Source organism: Babylonia areolata, chromosome 18, assembly GCF_041734735.1.
Source record: "Babylonia areolata isolate BAREFJ2019XMU chromosome 18, ASM4173473v1, whole genome shotgun sequence".
NCBI classification, from domain to species: Eukaryota; Metazoa; Mollusca; class Gastropoda; order Neogastropoda; family Buccinidae; genus Babylonia; species Babylonia areolata.
In genome coordinates, this window is record NC_134893.1 from 36,555,083 (window position 1) to 36,578,357 (window position 23,275).

Below are 23,275 nucleotides of genomic sequence, written 5' to 3' on the forward strand. Positions count from 1 at the left end.
TTGCCCCACCACCGGCCAGCCAGTTCAACCGCAAGACGCTGGGTCAATAACATGTACCTCCTTTGCCACAATGCGGAAGTGGGAAGAACGGTGGCCTTCCAGCCTTTCACGCCGATTTCTGGAACGCGAAAACTATTCAAACTATACACGCCCAAGGCTAAACGAAATCAGAACGCAGGCACGGAATCCGCTAAACTGTACGAAAATAACAAAATGTGTAATTCTGTTTCTCAAAGTTCCGGGTACACTGAAAAGTATGAGTGGAGAAAGTGTATCTGTCTTAAAACTATGATCCACAGCTTCAGGGGGGTAGCCGCGTCAATTACTATCTTCAGTCGCTTCCCCCAAAAACACTGTTCCCTGTTCCGAGACCTGAACAAACACAAAAACAAAGTCCTCTCAATCTCTCAGCCACAGTGGCACACAGCCGGCCGAAAGACAAGACTCCAAAACCCTCCCCATACACCCGACGACAACAACAACTACAGTACACGATTAATGATTGACAGTCCGAACACAGCAGATTTCACAATCCGCGTTACATGTGTACATGCATGTAAGGCAAAGCTCGACCAACGCGGGGAGCCCGCGTGTGACAAGAGAGCACACCACCACCCCAACAATCTGCCAGGGAAAAAAAAAAAAAAAAAAAAAAAAGACCACCACCACCAAAGAACAATTTGCACTGTGTAGACTTGACTTGCGGGTCCACTGACTTGCGGGTCCACTGGCAGCGAACGAACGAACGAGCGAACAATCGAAGGAAGGAATGAAGAAGCAAACAAAACAAGGCTACCCACCACCACAAGCAAAATGACACGGCGCGGTATGAAGGGGCTTCCCACAGAACGCAGGGGACCCAGCTCGCTCTCTCTGTGCACGTGACTGTCAAATCAGAGAGGTGTGACGAAGAAAGCAGTCACGCCCCTGCCGCCTCCTACCCACCACCCGTCTACCTACCCACCACCCGTCTTCCTGGCCTGTCTCTTCTCTATCTGCCCTTCACCTTTTGTGGGGTATAGGTTGGGTTAGTTTTTTTGTTTTTGTTTTTTTTCATACGCCTCTTGTGCTCTTAGTGGCTATGTCAAAAGGTGCGGGAGACAGCCAGCCACGGACGCACTGCCAGCTGTGGTGGAAGTGTGAGTACACTAAGAGCTGAGAGCCAGTGGAGTGGCCGGCTATATCACTAGCCTGGGAGACGCAGTGTCAGAACTTCGGACTAAGCTCTAGCCTGGTATAAGCGCGTGCGTTTGTGCCTACTGAAGTGCGAGCACGTTTGTGTGTGTGTGTGTGTGTGTGTGTGTGTGTGTGTGCGCGCGCGCGGGTCTATGTGTGTCTAGGTGTGTGTGTGTGTCTAGGTGTGTGTGTGTGTGTGTGAGAGAGAGAGAGAGAGGGAGGGAGGGAGTGTGTGTGTGTGTGTGTGTGTGTGTGTGTGTGTGTGTGTGTCTGTCTGTCTGTCTGTCTGTCTTTATGTGTATAACTGATGCAGAGTACGTGTAAGGCAAAAGTTCTAGTACGAGTCTTTGCGTATGGTAATATCGACAATGATAAAATGTCAATAATGTGTGGGCTGTGGTGTGTGTGAGTGTCTAATGCCTGATGTATATGAAGTCTGATTTGGGTTTTCTACAGGTTGGTCACTGTCTTCTTTTCAGACGACTTTGTGTGTGAGGAATGTGAAGTGTATGCGTGTGTGTGTGTGTGTGTGTGTGTGTGTGTGTGTGTGTGTGTGTGTACCCGCGAGTGCGTATGTACCCGTGCATGCGAGCACGCGGCTGTGGTTGCGCTTTAAACTCCATTCGCCCTTCCACCAATGGCGGCTTTCGGTAGAGCACAAATATTCTTTATAAAAGGATACGCTTCAAAGAAACGGAAAATATTTCTCGAAAAGATGAATAAATCAATGCATGAATAAATGAATAAATAAATGGCTGTGTGATCTTTATGCCTCCTGCCACTGAGAATCAGCTATTTTAGGTCGGCAGTTACTGACACTGCAAAAACTAAGCTCTTGGGCTTTCCCACTTTTCCCAACCCCAACAGAATCCCACTGATTGTAGAAAACAACAACAACAACAACAAAAACAAAACAAAAAAAACAAAAACCACAGGTGTTGATTAATACCAACACTAACGTCTACTCAGCGAAGCACAGATTAGATATATAGGGGTTCTTCACGGGAGCGAAAACTGAAATTTCCTGTAAAGAACCAAACCTCTTATGGAGACAGAGTGACGTGTGTCACCCCAAAACACCGTGACGTGGCGGGTTTCTCAAAGCTGCCCGGCTGGTTTCCGAAAGGCTGGCCGACTGTCCGCCAGTCACCCGTGACCGTCGCTGGCATTCATTCACAGCCATTGAGTTACCACAGACACCTGAATTCAAACTCTCCGCCCGCGGACACGGTGCGCACACAAACTACAGGGTGCAGAACCCAGACCGGTATAATAAACACTGTTTTAAGCCCACATCAACCCTTCTGAAGGCAAATCCGAAGTGACACCGAGATAACGCTAATGATAACCACTAAGATTTATCGCTGACTTTACCGTCTAATCAAATCATAGCAATGCAACACAAACAGCAAAAAAACAAACAAACAAAAAAAAACAACCCCCCCCCCCCACCCCCCAAAAAAAGCCAAAAGCGCGATATGCGATGGACACAGACATGGAAACCATGACAATGTTGGTGTTTTGTAGTTGTATGGTAACCATGACAATGTTGGTGTTTTGTAGTTGTATGGTAACAATGACAATGTTGTTGTTTTGTAGTTGTATGGTAACCATGACAATGTTGGTGTTTTGTAGTTGTATGGAAACAATGAGAATGTTGGTGTTTTGTAGTTGTATGGAAACCATGACAATGTTGTGTTTTGTAGTTGTATGATAACCATGACAATGTTGGTGTTTTGTAGTTGTATGGAAACCATGACAAAGTTGGTGTTTTGTAGTTGTATGGAAACCATGACAATGTTGGTGTTTTGTATAAATCGAGACAGATTTCTTTCTTTTGATTATATGACAGGTTTACTATCCTCATATCAGGTAGGAATACATCTATATCTCTGTGTGTCTTTATTTGGGTGGGCTGTCTGCCCTCAAACGAAGAAATAAAACTCGTGTAAAGTGTTGTTGTTAAGCAGTTAGAGGGGAGGGGAGGGGACACGGTGAAGAGGGAATAGAGAGAGGGGAACAGAAAGACACAGAAAGACTGACAGAGAGAGATCTATGGGAGATGGCGGTGACAGATATTCATAACGGAAGCGGAAAAACAGGTAAAAGGACGCGAATACAAACTACTACTGTAAACAGCTAAACCAAAACTGAACACACAGTTAGTGAACCTTGAACTGCCGGGACTAAGTCAGTCTTTTTGTGTTCCAAACACACAGCTGGTGACACCATGCGGCAAGCAAACTGACGTACATTGTCCCGTCAACACCGGTAAACAACAGGCTCACGACACATGTCGTCACATAAATAATTTTCACATCACACCCATTCATCTGCATGAACGAAACAATGAAGAGATTCAGCTCCTCCCACATACTTCTACCACAAAACTCCCACCTCGAATCCACATTTTCGCCGTGTTGATCAAAATTAATATTCCTTGGGAGCGCTCACACATATCCGTCCGCCTCAATTTTCCCAGTAGCACCAGCTGGTACGTGCGTTATAGATGTATGCGACAAACATAAACACACACGCACGAGCGCGATCGAATATTGTGCGCACTAACGGAGAAATACGCTCTCAAACCATCAAAATTGTAATAGAGCATACACGTCCTGGGCACAACGCTGATGGTCACAAAGGCTGGCGTTGGCTGATGCATGGAGATAGCGATCGTTCACAACCTGCGTCCCCAGTTTTGGCCTCGGGGCTCAAGAACTAAACCCACACAAAATCAGCCCATACGAGCTGGAGACAGGAAATAACTGGACTTCTGGCAACAACACAACAAACACACACACAAGTCACACACACACACGCGACCAAAACAATAGCTCACTCATACACACTGTGGTTTCCACCACACGGCTCAGCCGATAATATTCCATGGTCCACGGCATGTCATTTTCCACACATGTATACAAGTGTACTCCAGCTGCTAAGCTGACGTCTCCGTACACACACAGGCCTGAAATAAGAATGCATACAGCACGCACAGATGACATCTTTCGTCAGCGTATACGTGACGGTAGAAGGAACTGACTTTCGATGTCACTGTTGTGTGACCAATCCTTTTGGGGGAGTGTTAGTAGAGTGATGACACACTGTGACACATTATTGTCGTGCAGGATCCAGAAACAAAGGTTTGATCTGTCCATCTATCTATCTATACAGAGAGAGGCAGAGGTGTGTGTGTGTGTGTGTGTGTGTGTGTGTGTGTGTGTCTGTGTGTGTGTGTGTGTGTGTGTGCTAAGAACATCTGCTGCTTTCCATATCAGTGACAGGACTTCTCTTTTCAGTCTTGCGTTTTAGTTTTGTTTATGATGTTCTTCTTTTTGTTTGTTGTTTAATACAAAAATGAATGTTATTCATTTGGACACTAAGCACTCAATCATTTAATCTCTCTCTCTCTCTCTCTCTCTCTCTCTCTCTCTCTCTCTCTCTCTCTCTCTCTCTCTCTCTCTCTCTCTCTCTCTGGCATCATTGTATTTTACACACACACACACACACACTCTGTGTGTGTGTGTGTGTGTGTGTGTGTGTGTGTGTGGCATCATTGTATTTTACTCTCTCTCTCTCTCTCTCTCTCTCTCTCTCTCTCTCTCTCTCTCTCTCTGGCATCATTGTATTTTACTCTCTCTCTCTCTCTCTCTCTCTCTCTCTCTCTCTCTCTCTCTCTCTCTCGTCCTTCTTTTCCGATAAAACAATTGGATTTTGGACCTTTTTTCCTTGCTCCCGGAAACCGGCTGTGCGGTATCTGACACACTGTCTGATAAGGCATTTCCATAATAGTTTTCTGTCTGTCTGTCTGTCTGTCTGTCTGTCTGTCTGTCTGTCTCTCTCTCTCTCTCTCTCTCTCTCTCTCTCTCTCTCTCTCTCTCTCTCTTTCTCTGTTATACTCAGTTCGAGCATGTCGAGTTTCAGTCTTCGTTGAAAAATTAAAAAAACAACGTAATTTATCTTTGTCCGATTACTTTCAGTGTAATCATCTGAAATGAATTTAGCGCATGAGTCACATAGACAGACAGACGGACAGACAAAGAAGACAGTGACAGAGACAGAGACAGACAGTGACAGAGAAACAGACAGACAGACAGATGCAGACAGAAACAGACACTGAGGGTCATTGTGCTTCATTTCTTTTGAGACTAGTTTAATTCAAGACTAAGACAAGTTGTTGTTTTTTAATAGATACACTGAAAACGACATTTCTTTTCTTTCTGAGTCCAAAAGAATTTCCCAGCTTAATTGTTGGAACGGACCACACAATACAACAAAAGACACAATCACAATACAACACACAATCACCCAAGCCAAACCCATCTCTCTCTCTCTCTCTCTCTCTCTCTCTGCCCTTGTGTGTGTGTGTGTGTGTGTACGTGTGTGTGTGTGTGTGTGTGTGTGTGTGTGTATGTGTGTGTGTGTGTGTGTGTATGTGTGTGTGTGTACATGTGTATGTGTGTGTGTGTGTGTGTGTGTGTGTGTGTGAGGAGCAAGGTGGCAGATTCGTTAAGACGCTTGTCAGCCAATACAGTGTTTTATGAAGGTCTGTGTGTGTGTGTGTGTGTGTGTGTGTGTGTGTGTGTGTGTGTATGCGCGCCGCTTTTTCCCCCTCACTCCCGTTTTTTCTGCAAACTAACACACATCCATCATAGTCTTTTCATCCCACGTTCTGTGTACTACAACCATCCACAAAGGCGCTGTCCAGGTCTCCGATCACCACCTGGTAACCCTTCAGAGCTGGACCCGCTGTCCTGTGTGTGCATATATACATGTCACTTCGGAGTTGTTGGGGATTTTTGTTGTTGCTTTTTTTTTTCTCTCTCTCTCTCTTCCTCGAATCATGCTATGAATAATAATGATGTATCCACTTCTACCTGCAGACGTCCATCGCATTTTATTTAGTGTGTGTATTTAATAATGACCAGGTGCCTGTTACACTGCTTGGTTCTAACTTTTTTTTGACAGTTACACGTGACTAAATGCCTACGTTGACCGAACTACGCCAATGGGCAGTTCCATACTACACACAGTTTACTAGTAGCGGGTTACGACCATACGAGGCTCTTCCGTCCGAGCACTGCAAATGGCTTCTGGGCAAGGTGTTGTGGCCACAAGGTTCGTGGCTGTGTCCTTGGGATAGCACTTTACTCCGATTTTCCTCACTCCACCCAGGTGTGAATGGGTTACCTGACTTCGGACGGGGGGGGAGGTTCAACTTCAAACGGCGGAAGGTGGGGACTGGGCCCCGCCTTACTATGCCGAGCCTTTGAAATGGTGGGTGTAAGTGTTCACTGCCCCGGTGGTCGTAAAACGGTATAGGTTCTTTAACCTTTCTTCTTCTTCTTCTTCTTCTTCTTCTTCTCGGTTCTTTAATCCTTCTTCTTCTTCTTCTTCTTCTTCTCCTCGGTTCTTTAATCTTTCTTCTTCTTCTTCTTCTTCTTCTTCTTCTTCTCCTCCTCCTCCCCCTCCTCCTCCTATTCCTCCTCCTCCTCCTCTTCCTCTTCTTCTTCTTCTCCTCCTCCTCCTCTTCTTCTTCCCCTCCTCTTCTTCTTCTTCTTCCTCTTCTTCTTCCTCTCCTTCTTCTTCTCCTCTTCCTCTCCTCTTCTTCATCTTCTCCTCCCCCTCCTCCTCTTCTTCTTCTTTTTCTTTTTCTTCCTCTCCTTCTTCTTTTCCTCTTCCTCTCCTTCTTCTTCATCTTCTCCTCCTCCTCCACTTCTTCTTCCCCTCCTCTTCTTCTTCTTCTTCCTCTTCTTCTTCCTCTCCTTCTTCTTCTTCTTCATCTTCTCCTCCTCACCCTCTTCTTCTTCTTCTTCTTCCTTTTTTTGAATATTTTCAACCTTATGTATTTATTCTTATTCTATATACATTACGACGGGCCTTTCTTGTTGTCCTGTAGATTTCATCGCTATATTTGTACAGCGAAATCCTGAAGTAAATTACTGTTCATAGTACAAAGCTGTGATTGGGCTAAGGGTTTGGACAGACGGTCAGGGTCATTAAAAGGACAAAAGGGCGACGGTTTCAGTTTCAGTTTCAGTAGCTCAAGGAGGCGTCACTGCGTTCGGACAAATCCATATACACTACACCACATCTGCCAAGCTGATGCCTGACCAGCAGCGTAACCCAACGCGCTTAGTCAGGCCTTGAGAAAAAAAAGGTGAATAAATAATAGATAAATACATTAAAAAAAAGAAGAAAAGAAAAAAAGAGGACTACTACTAATAATAATAATATGTATAAGGCGCAAAAACTTGATGAAGTCAACTATAAGCGTACATAAATAAATAAATAATTTTATTTTAAAAAAAAAATTAAAAAAAAGGGCGTCGACAACAAAGAGACACACATGCGCGCGCGCGTTGGTGTAATGGTCTTCCTCCTGCTATCAGTATCACCTTCAAGGACCAGTGCACGAGAATAGTGCCTTTGATAATACTGTGCCGAGGGACACTCCTCACTGCCTATCGGTTTACCCAGACACCGATCCGATTCAGCCAATCATCCACAGAGGGTGGGTGTCAGTCAAGTTACCGAGCTGAATCAGTTTCAGTTTCAGTAGCTCAAGGAGGCGTCACTGCGTTCGGACAAATCCATATACGCAACACCACATCTGCCAAGCAGATGCCTGACCAGCAGCGTAACCCAACGCGTTTAGTCAGGTTTTGAGAAGAAAAAAAAGGAGGGGTGAATAAATAATAGATAAATACATAAAAAAAAGAACTGCTACTACTAATAATAATATGTATAAGGCGCAAAAACTTGATGAAGTCAACTGTAAGCGTACATAAAAAAGTAGTAATAATAATAAATAAATAAATAAATAAAAAGACAACAATTATGATAAATAAGCAAATAAATGTAAAACATGGAGACACACATTCACACATACACCCACATATGCATAACAGATATGCACCAAACATGCAGTTTCACAGATATGAAAGCACAGTCAAATACACATAAACGTACATGAGCCCCAACACACACACACACACACACACACACACACATTACCCTACACCTCCTCTACCCCCTCTCCTCCACACACTCATGTCTAGGCTACGTATCGCAGCTTCCACGGCGCACACACACACACACACACACACACACACAGCCAATCTCAACGGCGGAAGGTGGGGATCAGCCAATCTCAACGCAGAATAGCGTACTTTTTCCTTGTCACGCGCGCACCACTGTTCGTCACAGTTACTTCTTCCTGTCTTCGTGGGAAAACAGGAAGAACGTATGCACATCCTCAGAGAATGTTCTGGCCTTATTTGGAACCTTTCCTTCCTCCTGCACACGTGTTCTGGCCTTGTTTGGAAGCTTTCCTTCTCTTGCACACGTGGCGGTGTATATGTGTGATTCGTTCGCTGAGTTAGTCTCACAAAATGCTATCATAATTATCATCAGCATTATCATCATCATCATTATTACTATTATTATTATTATTACTATTATTGTTGTTAATTCACTACGAGCTGTAACAGGTCATGTTTAAAACACTACTGTACACCGGGTGGAGACAGTAATTTCAGTGTAACAAAACACTCCTTTTTGAAACGCGATGTTTTCCTGACCAACACTCGAGGTGACAACGAGCTTGATCAAGTCTTCTTTTTCACAATCCCTCCGGCGCTTCCCTAACCTGTATCTTGCGCGCGCGAGCGAATGTGTGTGTGTGTGTGTGTGTGTGTGTGTAAGAGTGAACGCGTTTCTGCTTGTCACGTCTTTCTACGATAAGTAATATCAGATGAGAGTAAACTCTGTGGGTGGGTGTGTGTGGCTATGTGTGTAAGGGGGGTGCGTGCGCGTTCGTGTGTGTGTGTGTGTGTGTGTGTGTGTGTGTGTGTGTGTGTGTGTGTGTGTGTGTGTGCCACGTGTGTCTGTGTGTGTGTATGTGTGTGTGTGCGTGTGTGTGTGTATCTACGAGTAGAACTATCAACCCTTCCATCTTCCCTCATTGTGTGTATGGGTCTCTGTCTATCCGTCTGTCATAGGTCACCATATCTTGTTTCTCTCCACCGCCGTCACTCCTCTCTCTCTCTCTCTCTCTCTCTCTCTGGATACTCTTGTCTCACCTATCTTTGCGCTGACACAATGGTAAGATAATACAAGTAGCCTACTAGACATATTCAAGATAAGCCATGAGACATGACCCGGCCATTTGGGGGCCTGACGAATTGAATCAAAACTTCCAACCAACACACACCGACACCCTTCCTCAACAGTTCCCTTTACTAGTATGCAATGTGTTGTTGTTGGGTTTTTCTTTTCTTTTTTTTCTTTTTTTTTTTTCCTTTTTTTTCTTTTTTTCGCTGGCCTGATTGACAATGTATTAGGCTTTGGTAACTGTTCCCATTATGTTGCTGTTGTTTTCCACTGACCTAACTGCAGTGACAATGCATTAGGTTTTGGTAACAGTTCCCTTTATGTTATGTTTTACACTGACCTAATTAATTATACTGACAATGCATTAGGTTTTGGTAACAGTTCCCTTTATGCTATGTTTTTTTGCTGACCCATTTATTGTACTGACAATGTATCATGTTTTGGTAACAGTTCCCTTTATGCTAAGTTTTTTTTTTTCGCTGATGTAATTGATTACACTGACAATGTATTAGGTTTTGGTAACAGTCCCCTTTATGTTTTTTCATTCACCTAATTGTACTGACAATGTATCAGGTTTGGGTGAGATATACCCAAAAAAATTCAATGTAGTTAAAACTACTTTTTTTTGTATTCTTCAGATGTCTTGACCCTGGTGTTGTTCGGTTACTGAAGTAGTTTTCACTGTTCCTAGAGCTCTGTTGTGTTTGAGGCTTTTGCAGGTCAATAAGTACACAGGTGTACACACACAGGCATCCATGCATGACCACCCCCTTACCCCTTCATCCCCCACCCACCCATCCCCACAGAAAGAGAGATGCACGCACACACACATTCACAGACACACAGACACACGCTTGCACACACACACACACACATTAACACTCACGTATGCCCCTCTGCCCCCGATCCCCCTCCTCCACTCCCCTCCACACACACACACACACACACACACACACACATACACACAAAGCTCTATCCATATTCCATGCACACACACACACACACAGACACACACACACACAGACACACAGTAAAGGAGTAGAGAACAAACACACACACTCATTCACATGTGTAAGCGCGCGCGCACACACATACACACACACACACACACACACACATTCTACGTATTCCTTACATTTTGCTTTCTTAGTTCACTTGCAGTGAAATGACATCAAATTCAAGAAACACACACACACACACACTCACACACACACACACACACACACACACACACACACACACACACACACACACAAACACATGGACACACATATGAAAGAGCTCCACCCAGTAACACTCGGCTGCAAAGGACAAGTCATCTGACACTTCAGTAGAACCCTTATAGGTGCGGGCAGGTGCCCCCATTTGATGAAAGACAGAACTCATGCATGGAGCATGACAGACGGGGCGGGTGAGGGGGAGGGAGGGGAAGGGGGGGGCGGGAAGGGGGGGTATGGTGGTGGGGAGAGGCCTGTCAACTGTCGACAGAAAGAACCAGGACAGATGAGGCTAAAAAAAATTTTTTTTTAAACAACAATTTTTAAGTATGTTTGTGTTGGGGGTGGTGTGTTTGTATGCTTGATTGCTTTGAACACTCAAGTGTGTGTGTGTGTGTGTGTGTGTGCGTGCGTGTGTCTGTGTTTGTGTGTCTGTGTGTCTGTGTTTCTCTGTGTGAGTGTGTGTCTGTGTGTGAGTGAATGAGTGTCTGTGTGGAGGAGGGGTGTGGGGGAGGGTAGCGGTGTTGGTGGTGGTTTGAGTGCGTGCAAAAATCCCTGAACATGTCTCACTGGTACGCTGAATTCAATCATTTTTCTTCTGTGTATCTGCCATTGTATTTCTAATTTTTCTATTACTAGTATTATTCACCTTTTTTTTTCCCCTTGTTGTACTGTGTATTTCTTTGTACAGCTCAGTTTAATGTTTTCTTTTTATCCTTATTGAATATTGTTTTCAGTCATTGGTAGGCCCTCAAGGCCTCATCAGCATGTGTGGGCTCAGGTCAGGTATCTGCTGCCACTGTTTTTCTTTAATTTTTTTTTTTTTTTTTTTAATAAATAATAAGTATATAAATCAGCCCACATGCTTCAATGTCTCCTTTGAAACTGAAAGAGAACTAAATATCAAACTGCTGAAATATTAGAATATATTCTCTTCCATGCCCCTTGAAACAGTTTGCTGTGACCCACTTGGTGCCTCAATAAACATCAATTTTGTAATGTCTTCATTCAGATGAGACGATAAACCGAGGCCCCGTGTGCAGCATGCATTTAGCGCACGTGAAAGAACCCACAGCAACAAAAGGGTTGTCCCTGGCAAAATTCTGTAGAAAAATCCACTTCAATAGGAGAAAAAAAAGAAGAAAAAAAAAATGTGCAGGCAGGAAAAAATTAATTTAAAAAATACCAAAAAAAAAAAGGGTGGCATTGTCAGTGTAGCGACGGAGCTCTCCCTGGGGACAGCAGCCCGAATTTCACAAAGTGGAATCGGTTGTGACAAAAAAAACAACAACAAACCCAAAAAACAGTGATAAACATTAACAGTATTGCTGCAGCAAATACAGCACCCTCTTCAAACTCTCAATACTGGTAACTTTCCTAGCAAAAACAATGAAATAAATTGCAAAATAGCAACACATGGTCTTGTCATTAGTATTATTCAGTTGATTTTGTTTTTGGTTTTATTTTGGTAAAAGAATTCAGTGCCCTGATCTCATATCTATTCTAAAAGGGGTGTGTGTGTGTGAGAGAGAGAGAGAGAGAGAGAGAGAGAGGCTTACATGTCTATATGTGTGTGTGTGAATGTGTTTGTGAGTATACATGTGTGTGTGTGTGTGTGCGCACGCGCGCATATGTTTATGTATACATACACATATGTTAGAGTATAAATTTATAAGCACATGTGGGTGTGAAAGTGTTTTTACATTATTTACATATAGAAGTAGAAGAAAAGAATAGAATGACCAGACACTGACACTGACATGACGATGAGTACAATGACAATAAGAATAAAGACAAGAAAACAGAATATGATGACAAAACAAAGACAAAATGACACTACGACAATGATGATCATAACAAAGAGAACAACACATAATAAGATGACATCAAGACAAGGACAATGACATGATCATGACAATGACAATCAACAATAACAAAACCATTCCTATTAATGTTTAAAAAAAAAAAAAAAAACCACCACCACCACCAAACAACACAACTTACCACATCGCTTTCTTCTCAGCAAAAGGAGCCGCCGCTGACTTGAGGCGCTCTCGTAAGCGTACGGAGCGGTGATACTGATGGTCCGCCTCCTCTTTCTGGGACGATCGGCGGCCCTCAGGGTCCCTCTGCAGCAGACTGGCACTGCTGCTCTCCGCCTCCAGACTGGGCGCAAAGTCCACCTCGTCTCGGGCGCACATCTCCTCCGCTATCTCCATCAGGATGTCCCGGGCCAGCACGCTCTTCCTGGAGGATGGCAGCGTGCGGTAGAGCGTGGGGCTGGAGATGGACGAGACGGATGGGCGGTGGGCCTCACCGGCGATGGTGTGTGACCTGGTGACAGACTTGCGCTTCTTGCGCTCCCGTGTGCTGAGGCGTTCCACGGCCTCCTGCAGGGAGCCCCCCTCCATGGGGGTGAAGAGGGTGGCGCGGTGGCTGGGAAGGCGGGACACCACGAAGGCCTGGGTGGCCCTGCGCCTCTGCAGTGAGGACTGGTAGGACTGGAACACATCTGGAACATCGCATCAGATGCTGTGTATATATATGTAATGTGTATGTATTGTTTGAGCTTTACTGTGTGTTATAACTATAAGCATCACATTAGATGTTATGTGTGTATTGTTTGAGCTTTATTGTGCTATAAGCATCATATCAGATGTTTGTGTGTATTGTTTGAGCCTTACTGTGTTATGAGCATCACATCAGATGCTATGTGTAATGTTTGAGCTTTACTGAGTTATAACCATCATATTAGATGCCATATATGTGTATTGTTTGAGATTTACTGTATTATATCCATCACATCAGATGCTATATGTGTGTATTTTTTAAGCTTTACTGTGTTATATGCATCACATCAGATATGTGTAATATTTGGGCTTTACTGTGTTGTATCATCACATCAGATACTGTATATGTGTACCATTTGAGCTTTACTGTGTTTTTAGCATCATATCAGATGCTATGAGTACTGTTTGAGCTTACTGTGTTATAAGCATCACATCAGATAATATATATGTGTACTGTTTAAGCTTTACTGTGTTATAAGCATCACATCAGATGCTTGTGTGTATTGTTTGAGCTTGACTGTGTTATATGTGTACTTAGTGTGAATGTGTGTTCTTGCTGGCATGTGGGAGGGAGCATGGCTCAAACTCTTGTGTTGTTCTGAGGAGATAATGTATTTGTTGCCTTTTTATGAATCAGCAAAAGCATCCAAAATTTAAGATTTTTGTTTTACTAGTAATAGGGATAATAAAGTATTGCTGTGTCTTGTATCTTGTGTCTACTGGCACATGTTGGTTATGATACTAATGAAGTTGATTGAGAGTGAGATGTATAAAGTGCATGTTATATGCCCCCATCTGCTGATCTTGATTTTTATTTTCTCTAAAGTCTATCCCAAACTCAGCAGCAAATGCATACTGCCTTATGACATCAACACTTATCAATATACTTGCATATTTGAGTGTGATAGTGATGGTAATTTTTCATAACATTAATTCATGCTCTTCTAGATCTATGAGTCTGATGGCAAAACAAGTGGTCTACTACAATTTTTTCACTGCCCTAAATTGTGACCTTTGGGATCTAGCATCCCATTGAAGCCAACATTTTTAATGAAATGAACATGGATCTGATGAGTGATTAAATCATATTACTGTGATAATATGGGGGGAATGCTACACATCTGATATTGTAAAGTACTAAAAACTGGAAAGTAAAATGATCAATTACTATTCACTCATTCAATGTCTTCAGTCTAATGCATGGCCTCATTTTTCTTTTGAATAATTTCTAAAATTATTTTGGTACACAGTTAGTATCTAATAATTCATTTTCCTTATTAATTCATTTGTTAGTTTGGTTTTGAAAGACTAAAGATCAAATATCTTGCTACAGTACATGTATAATTTTCCACACCATATCAGTCTCACTTATACTGTTATACTTATAGTCATTTTCATTCTGACGGGTTGCTATTACCGTAATAGTTACACTACACTTTCCAGCATCAACATAAGAATTGCATGTATTTACATGTATCGAACCATTCATGGAAAACTTAATCTTAGCTAGTCTTTATCCATATATGTTGAAGAGACAGAGGACTAGCAATTTAGTTGCAGTTTTGTGTCACCTGCACAATTTTTTTTCTGTTGCTCTCCACATTTTGGGTAAATCATTTATGAACATAGTAAACAACAACAACAGCACACACACACACACACTCTCTCTCTCTCTCTCTCTCTCTCTCACACACACACACACACACACACACACTCAGTAACAGCATAGACGCAAACTACATGTTAGTGACTTGCTACATTCAACACATAAACATATAATATGCAAGCATTCATGAACACACATAAGCACTAATATCACTTAATGTGGATACACATTAAATTAAACTGAACACAAACATTTACTCACACACACACACACACTCATTTGGACCTCTGTGTGTGTGTGTGTGTGTGTGTGTGACATAACAAGAAAGTCCAGGAACTGCACAGCTGGAAGTTGATCAAATGATATAAGGGAGGCAACCGCTCTCTCTCTCTCTCTCTAAAAATATATCAAAACAAACCATGTCCGACCCACAAATAGCAACTCGATTGACAGTTTTAAAACAAAACCTAACTTGACAGAAAATAAATCAAACATTGATAGACTTACCGTCATCGGTTAATTCTAATACAGGATCGTTTGATGATCTTGAACACTCCAAAGGCTGAATCTCATCCACTTCTGCGAAAGTCAGAGTGGGAACTTTGGGTCTGGTCGCCATCACAAGTTCAATCACCCTTCGAAGTTTCGTTCCTCTCAATCAGTCAGTATGGATCAACCTTCTGTCCACTACCCATGCATAGTTTTTAATAAATCACAGAAATCAGATATATAGTTTTCATCGATCGAAGTGAGTGGTCAAGTTCAGGTTTGCCCAGCGAGAGTGGTCGACCCTCACAGCCCAAATATTTTGTAAACCTCGGGCGGTGTTCATTTTCATTTCATGTCCTCCGCCGTACTCCATCGCCGCGAGGTCGTAATAATTATGTGAACTAACATCAAACTGTCCATTTATGGGATGACTGATCAATAGCTTTCATATTAACCAAAGATAAACTGGTAGGTGGAGTGGAGTGTTATCTGTTGTACAAAAGAAATTGGACTGATGCACTCTTTAAAGTTATATTCATAAGCCACCTGTCAGTGCCAGTTTGCTTTCATCATATTAAACGCGAAAACAACTATATAAAAACAAAAAAACTCTGTCTGTCTGAATATCTGTGTCTCATTGTCTGTGTCTCTGTCTCTCTCAGTCTCTCTCTGTCAGTCTCTGTCTCTATGTCTCTGTCTCTTTCTCTGTTTCTCTCTGTGTCTCTGTCTGTGTCTCTGTCTCTCTCTCTCTCTGTATATATATATACACACACATATATATATATACTTAGGCCTATTATATATATATATATTATATATATATATATGATATACTTAGGCCCGGCTATTATGTGTGTGTGTCAGTGTCACGGTGTGTGTGTGTGTGTGTGTGTGTGTGTCAGTGTGTGTATGCGGTGTGAGTCGGTGTGTGTGCGTGCGTGCGTATGTGCGTGTGTGTGTGTATGTGTGTGTGTTTGTCTGTGTGTGCCCACGGTGTGTGTGTGTGTGTGTGTGTGTGTGTGTGTGCGGTGCCAGTGACGGCCGTGTGTCACGGTGTGTGTCAGTGTGCCATTGTGTGTGTGTGTGTGTGTGTGTGTGTGTGTGTGTGTGTGTGTGTGTGTGTAGTTTATTTGTTTGTTTGTGTGTGTGTGTTCGTGCGTGTGTGTGCCATGGCTGTAGTGTGTGTGTGTCACAGTACCCGGCGGCCGGTGCCGCCGGCGGCGTATGCAAATTAATGTTTTTTTCTCAGTCACGTCTGCCGGTGTCACTGACATGTGCGTGTGTGGGTGTGCCAATATATGTAATCTGGACCTGAACTACTAGACCCCCACTCATGCTTGGGGAGAGAGGCAGAGAGAGAGAGAGAGAGAGAGAGAGAGAGAGAGAGAATGTTGCGATAGGTGCTTCAACCACAACGCCACTGCACGCAAGCAAGACTGGGATTTTTTTTTTTTTTTTTTTTTAACGCGACTCACAGCATTATTTTACATCATTCCGCAAAGGAAGAAACCATACTTATGTAGTAATTCTACTTAGTTAAGGGTACAAGATATTTCTTCAAACCAAAACTATTCATTGCAGCTGACAATCCGTCAGTTTTGTCGGTTCCTTCATCTGATCGCAGTTTATTCCGGAATAGACGAACTTCATGTCGCGACCGTGCGCTGCGTGTATAATGCAAGTTTCGCCATGGCTATGAATACTTCCTTAACACCCATGACTGAAGCAGAAATATATGACAAGGTGACACTGTGAAATGACGAGTCGGCATATTAATAAAAAGGAAGGTACGCTGTTCCTGAATAGCACAGGCCAATGTTACTTTTTATTTTCTTGATATAATATCTTTTACACACACACGCGCGCGCGCGCGCGCGCGCGCGCGCGCGCACGCATACTGACGGCGGCATACATGTGCACACGTATGCGCACCGTGACTGACCACACACACACACCGCGGTCCGCGCGCGCGCGTACACACACACGGCACAGACACACACACACACACACACACACACACACACACACACACACACACACACTTATCCACCCACATGCACCGGCACACCCACACATCATCCACACAAACACCATATGCCCCGGCACCACACACACACGCCATATGCCGCACACAGCGAGAGAGACGGAGAGAGAGAGAGAGAGAGAGAGAGAGAGAGAGAGACGCGGACGCACATTCACACATACATACATACATACACACATGCATACCCACATACATACATACACATGGAGCGCACTGGTATTGGCCGATGAAGAAAGACCAAGCAAACTCAGACAAAAATATGGCATCAAAACGGTAAAAGGAAAGAAAGAAACACATGCAGTTTTCTATAGGTTGTGTTGGTGCATAATGTACAGAATCTGTGTCATCTGTCAGTGACGAGACTAGGACTATGGATCGGCAGCTTCTTCGTTTTTTACGGTGGTTTTTTTGTTTTTGTTTTGTTTTTTGTTTTTTCCCCCGTGTCTGTCTGCTGTATGTTAGCCCAGTTTCATGATGATACATAAAGATGATGACGATTCAGCTATGGAGATACGTTTGCATTTGAGACGACAACGGTAGGAGACAGGGTCTGGTCTATACGCTCCCTTTCATCATTTTTGGTTGCACTCAGAGCTTGGTCTCCGACCTGTGACAGACGCTATATAAGTATCCGTATCATCATCATCATCATCATTATCATTTGTCCCGCCGTCAGCCAGGCCTGTGAGGTCTATATAACGTCACACGCACAACACAATAGGTAGCACTGACATCACTTGCGACAGTCCGTGCAGCTCACATAATATTGGCACGTAGCACAGGTCCTTACTGTACAACATCACGTTTGGCGTACCGCCAGTCCGGCTTTGCGTTTGGCACGTTTGTGGCTGCTGTCCTGGGTAACGGCAAAGTTTGTGACACCCCTTGGGTTTGACATTGTGTGGCACTCTTTCCTGTGTTTAGTGACACTTTGTGACAGTCCTTGGGTTTCAGTGGCACAAGGCGATCGGTACTGAGTCCTTCTTTCGAATGGCACATGTGTGGCAGTCCTTCATGTGTTTGGATCACTGGCAAAATGTCACAGTCATTATATGTGACATTCTACCATAATGTGGCAGTTCTTCTTGTCGTGAAAAAAAACAAAGAAAAAAAAAAGCAAACAAAAACAAAAACAAAACAAACAAACAAACAAAAAACCCACCTCATTTCTTATCGAGATCTCAGGTTAAGGGGAAGTAATCAATAAAGTAGCATCATTGTGTAATTCGTTCAGGTACGCTCCCTTTTCTGCCCCCTCCCTCAATGAACCAAAGATCTTCAAGGATGTGTACTCGCCTGCATCAGTTAAAAAAAATATATATATATACATCAGTCAATCATGTGATATAATCAGCCGACCAGACATCAGTTACTTAATGGCTCGTGACAAAAGTTCATGCACTTATTAATTTTTTCTCGGCCTCACGGCCAGTCTCAAAGCCATTACTGACAAGAACTGCTGGACTGAAATGCGTGATGACTTTCAGGCAGTAAGTGTCGAGAATTTGGAACTGAAATGCTGCTTTTCCCTCTTCTGGATCTGACGGCGATTGTGTCTATCCTCCAGAGAAGGAAATAAAAGTAAACAGACTGAGAAGCAGAAAACAGAACTCATAAAGATTACTGCCAGTGGAGACAGAGATAGATAGTCGGGAGGACTCTGTGTCGATGAATGCTAGACTGAATAAATATTATCAGACAGACAGTAAGACAATAGACAACAAGAGGCAGAAACCTTCATGGTTCACGTGTGATTCCTGCAAACAATCGAACCGAAAACTTAAAGACGGAGACTGAATGGGGGATTCAAGTCAATTGAGATCAATCACAAAAATACCCCATGGGGGCACTGGCATGGGAAAAAAATGAAAGGGACAACAGGCAAATTTTTTTCCCCCATTTTTAAGTCAGATTTTGCATCAACACAGACACGCACACACACACACACACACACACACACACACACACACACACACACACACACACACACACACACACATAAAAAAACACACACACACACACAGAGAAAACACACCGGCATCCCGGCGCGCGCCGCAGCGCGCACATAACTAAAACACCGTGGTATTGCACATACATGAGCCAAAAGCTGTTGCATCTGGCGTTGATACGTTGTCTTATGAAATGTGGAATATATTAGGGGGAGGGGGGGCGCGGTGGGGGGTGGGGGGGGACCGCTTATACAAATCTCTGTCTATTTCTGTCTGCCTGTCTCCCCCCCCCCCTCTCTCTCTCTCTCTTTCTCTCGCTCTCTCTGGTGGTGGTGATGAAACACTGACATTTTCTTGTTTCCTTGTCGTACCGAAGAGACAGAGAGAGACAGAGACAGAGAGAGACAGACAGACAGATAGACAAACAGAGACAGATTCAAGATTCAAGATTCAAAAACTTTATTACTCAAGGATAAAGATTTTAGGCATCGCCCAGTCAGAGAGAGACAGACACAGAGAGAGAGAGAGAGAGAGAGAGAGAGAGAGAGAGACACAGAGAGAGAGAGAGACAGAGAGAGAGAGAGAGAGACAGAGAGAGAGAGAGAGATTGTTGATAGCGATTTTTTCCCTGATGTGGACAAAACGAATGAAGGGGAATGGGAAGGGTCAGATCGCTCAATATCGGAGGCTCCCATCCGAGGCAGCGGCCAGTGACTCAACCAGCCCACCATTTCCAGACAACTCGTTCCAGTCAACAGAAAGGGAGACAAGCCAACACGATATTAGCAGACGACACAGAAAATCGATGAGCAAACGACGAGAAAGCGAATGATTCGCAGTGGCATCACGAGTTGGGCACGAGATTGGCTGAGTGAACCAGCAAGTGGAACTTGTTTCCTCCCATTTAGTGCTTTAACTTTCCTCTTGTTTTCCTGTCTCACTCACACATAGTTACAGTTTGTTTGTGTGGGGTTTTTTTTCTTGCCAATTAGTTCGTGACTGCCCTGGAAAAAAAAATTGACTGCCCCCAATTTACTGAAGCGTTGTGCTGGAATGTAAATCAAATTGTCAGTTGCGGGGTGGACCACCTGTACGAATGTTTGCCGCGCGTCTGGCAAAATGCCCATTCTTAGGTGGAAGGACTATGAACTGGGTATTGAGCGACTTCTTCATCTTCAAGTGCCGTCGATCTCTGAGCCTGGATGTTTGTGTGAGGAGGTGAAAACGGAAAGGATGTCAAGGAGTTTTTGAGGTAAGAATTCAATTGTGATTTCAAGTGAAAAGTGTGCTAATATGTGACTTGTAAAGGTTGTTTGTCATATTCTTAGCAGAAATATAAATTGAGATTTATCTATCTGGCTATCTATCCCCACCCCTCTGTCTGTCTGTCTGTCTGTCTCTCTCTCTCTCTCTCTGTCTCTCTCTCTGTCTCTCTCATATAAAGATTTTGTCTTGTCTTTCTCTCTCTCTCTTCCCTATTTAAGGAAATGGTTTGCACCAGTCAGCCCTTTTCGTGTTCAAAATTCTGTAAAATGCTTCGATGTCTATCTTAACCAGACTCACTCTGTTCAACAGCAAATAACAGCCTGTGTCATACAGGTTTTCTAAAGCTGAGAAAATCGCATTGGTAGTCATGTCGTGCCTTGACTTTTGCAGTTATGTACTCACAGGGGTTTCCACTGAACAGTTAAACAGATGGTGTGCAGGTTCGTGGCTTTGTTAGTAGATGAGTTTTGTTCTAATCGTGGGAAGAATTAGTGCTACGTGTGTAACCGTGTGCACAAATGAATATATTCAAGGGTGAATTATTGTCTGATTTGTAAAATGCTTATTTTCATCGTTTATCATCATTCAATATTTTACAGCGTATTGAGCCTGGATATATTTTCGATGAATTGCGGTTTATAAGAATGTATCCATTGGTAATGGTGATGGTGGTGGTAGTGGTGGTAGTAGGAGGAGGAGGACGAGGAGGAGGAGGAGGAAGAAGAGTATCATTATTATTACCATTATCATTATTATCAACTGTTTTATTTCTGTGGGTGTTATGATATATCATTTGAAGGCTTCGAGCCATATCATTTGAAGGCTTCGAGCCACAAAAAGATTTATTAACTGACCCCCCTCGAAGGTTTATGGCTCGAAGTAATCATGTCTTGATCAACTCCCAATGCGTCGGATTTATTGTTGCTGTTTTCATTTTAATCTTCCTTTCCTCCATAATTGCACCCAGATGCCCATCTCTTATTATTTGTCTCTGTTGCAAAGTATCATTCGCTGTTGAATCTTGAAAGTGTGTGTGTGTGTGTGTGTGTGTGTGTGTGTGTGTGTGTGTGTGTGTGTGTGTGTGAGTCTGTGTGTGTGTATGAGTCTCTGTGTGCGCGCGCGCGCGTGTGTGTGTGTGTGTGTGTGTGAGTCTCTGTGTGTGTGAGAGAGAGAGAGTCTGTGTGTGAGTGTGTGTGTGTGTGTGTGTGTGTGTGTGTGTGTGTGTGTGTGCATGTGTGTGAATGTGTGTGTGTGTGTGTGTGTGAGTGTGTGTGTGAGTGTGTGTGTGTGTGTGTATGTATGTGTGTGTGTGTGTGCGTGCGTGCGCACGCGCATGTGTGTGTATGTGTGTATTTGTGTGCTTTTAACATTATATAACTTAATGGGGTAAAAACATTGGAAAATATAGTATGTTATGCTCATAATCATATTCAGAATAATGTTTATCATTTCTTTCGGTTTTCACATTGAAAATATTACCTACAATGTGTGGAATGAATGTATGAAACGGTGTATGTGATATCTTTACATTTGTGTCTTTGTTATATTCCTAGTAGCTGTTGTTGTTGTTTTTACAATTGTAGTCTCAATGTTGTTTACTTGTGCATATTGTGATAATGCACCTGACCAAATTTCTGTAATAAGTGATAATGAAGTCATTCTTATTTCATCTTATCTTATCTATGATATATATAGATAGATAGATAGATAGATAGATAGATAGATAGATATAACAATCGACCGCACCAAAAGTAACGACGCAGGATGTGAAAAAACAAACCCAAAGAAGTAATAATATTTATTCCACTACGGTCACAGAATAAAATTCGTTTCGTTTCGTTTCATTTCGTTCCGTTTCTTTCCTCTCACTTTCTGAGCCAGTTTTTGATTGAACAAGTGACAGGCCGGTATATACCTGTTGGATTTGGGTGGATAAAACTTTCAAGAAGGTGATTCTCAAAATTTCACGTGACCTTGTTTTGTGTTTTAATTCATTTACTTTTTCATTTCGTACCACAAACTCGGCATCGAAGTTACACACACACACACACACACACACACACACACACACACATATATATATATATATATATATATATATATATATATATATATATATATATATGCACAAAAACCAAATCCACGCGCATTACAGTAACTGATTTCTTCTGCCAGTCATAGCATAACTTAGTTTACACTTTCTATGTCTTTTTTTTTCATTTCTCTTTGCTGTGTTTAGTGTATATCAGTCCTTTGATAGTGTGACCGGCATTATATCAAATAAAAGTATTGAGGCTGATTCTGAGGCTGAATCTCTTGCTCTCTCTCTGTCTCTCTCTGTCTCTCTCTTCTTCCCCACCCACCCACCCCACTTCGTACAATGTCCACCCCCCACCCCCCACCCCACTTAGTCCACCCGTGACTGATGGCCATTACCAGTGAGGGACCATGCCTGGCAGTGGACTAGATAGAAGCTAATGACAGGACATCCTGCATTACGTGGACACTCCACACTGGACAGCCAGGGGGAGAAAGCCAGGGAAAAAGCGGGGAAAGGTACATCTGGCCAGCGGCCACCGGCCAAGCCACCCGCCGGTCTCTGTACATTCAGTACTATCGATTGGTATATCAGGAACCATCCCCGTCCATCTGGACGCACCCATCTCTCTCTGTCTGTCTGTCTCTGTCTGTCTTTGTCTCTGTCTGTCTGTCTGTCTGTCTGCCTATTTCTCTCACTCTCTCTTTCCTATTTAAATCCCTCTCTATCTTTCTCTCTATCCGTCTCTACTATTTTTTTGTTGTTTTTTCCTTTCTTTCATTCTCACCTTCCCTCGACTCCT

At 43.1% G+C, this 23,275-nt stretch overlaps 1 protein-coding gene across 2 annotated transcripts in view; it reads right to left on the reverse strand.

The window, feature by feature from the left end:
• The window catches only part of LOC143292721 (transmembrane channel-like protein 7), a 76,219-nt gene extending 60,746 nt beyond the window's left edge, over positions 1–15,473 (reverse strand). Inside the window, exons 1-2 of one of the 2 annotated variants that reach the window (XM_076603241.1) lie at positions 15,195–15,473; positions 12,516–13,023 (exon numbers count right to left, since the gene is read on the reverse strand). In XM_076603241.1, coding sequence (XP_076459356.1) covers positions 12,516–13,023; positions 15,195–15,306 — 620 coding nt within the window. In that variant the 5' untranslated portion in view covers positions 15,307–15,473. Of the gene's footprint in view, positions 119–800; positions 839–12,515; positions 13,024–15,194 lie in introns of those variants that run through there. The other variant, XM_076603240.1, reaches the window with a different exon arrangement.
• Between the last annotated feature and the right edge of the window lie 7,802 nt (positions 15,474–23,275).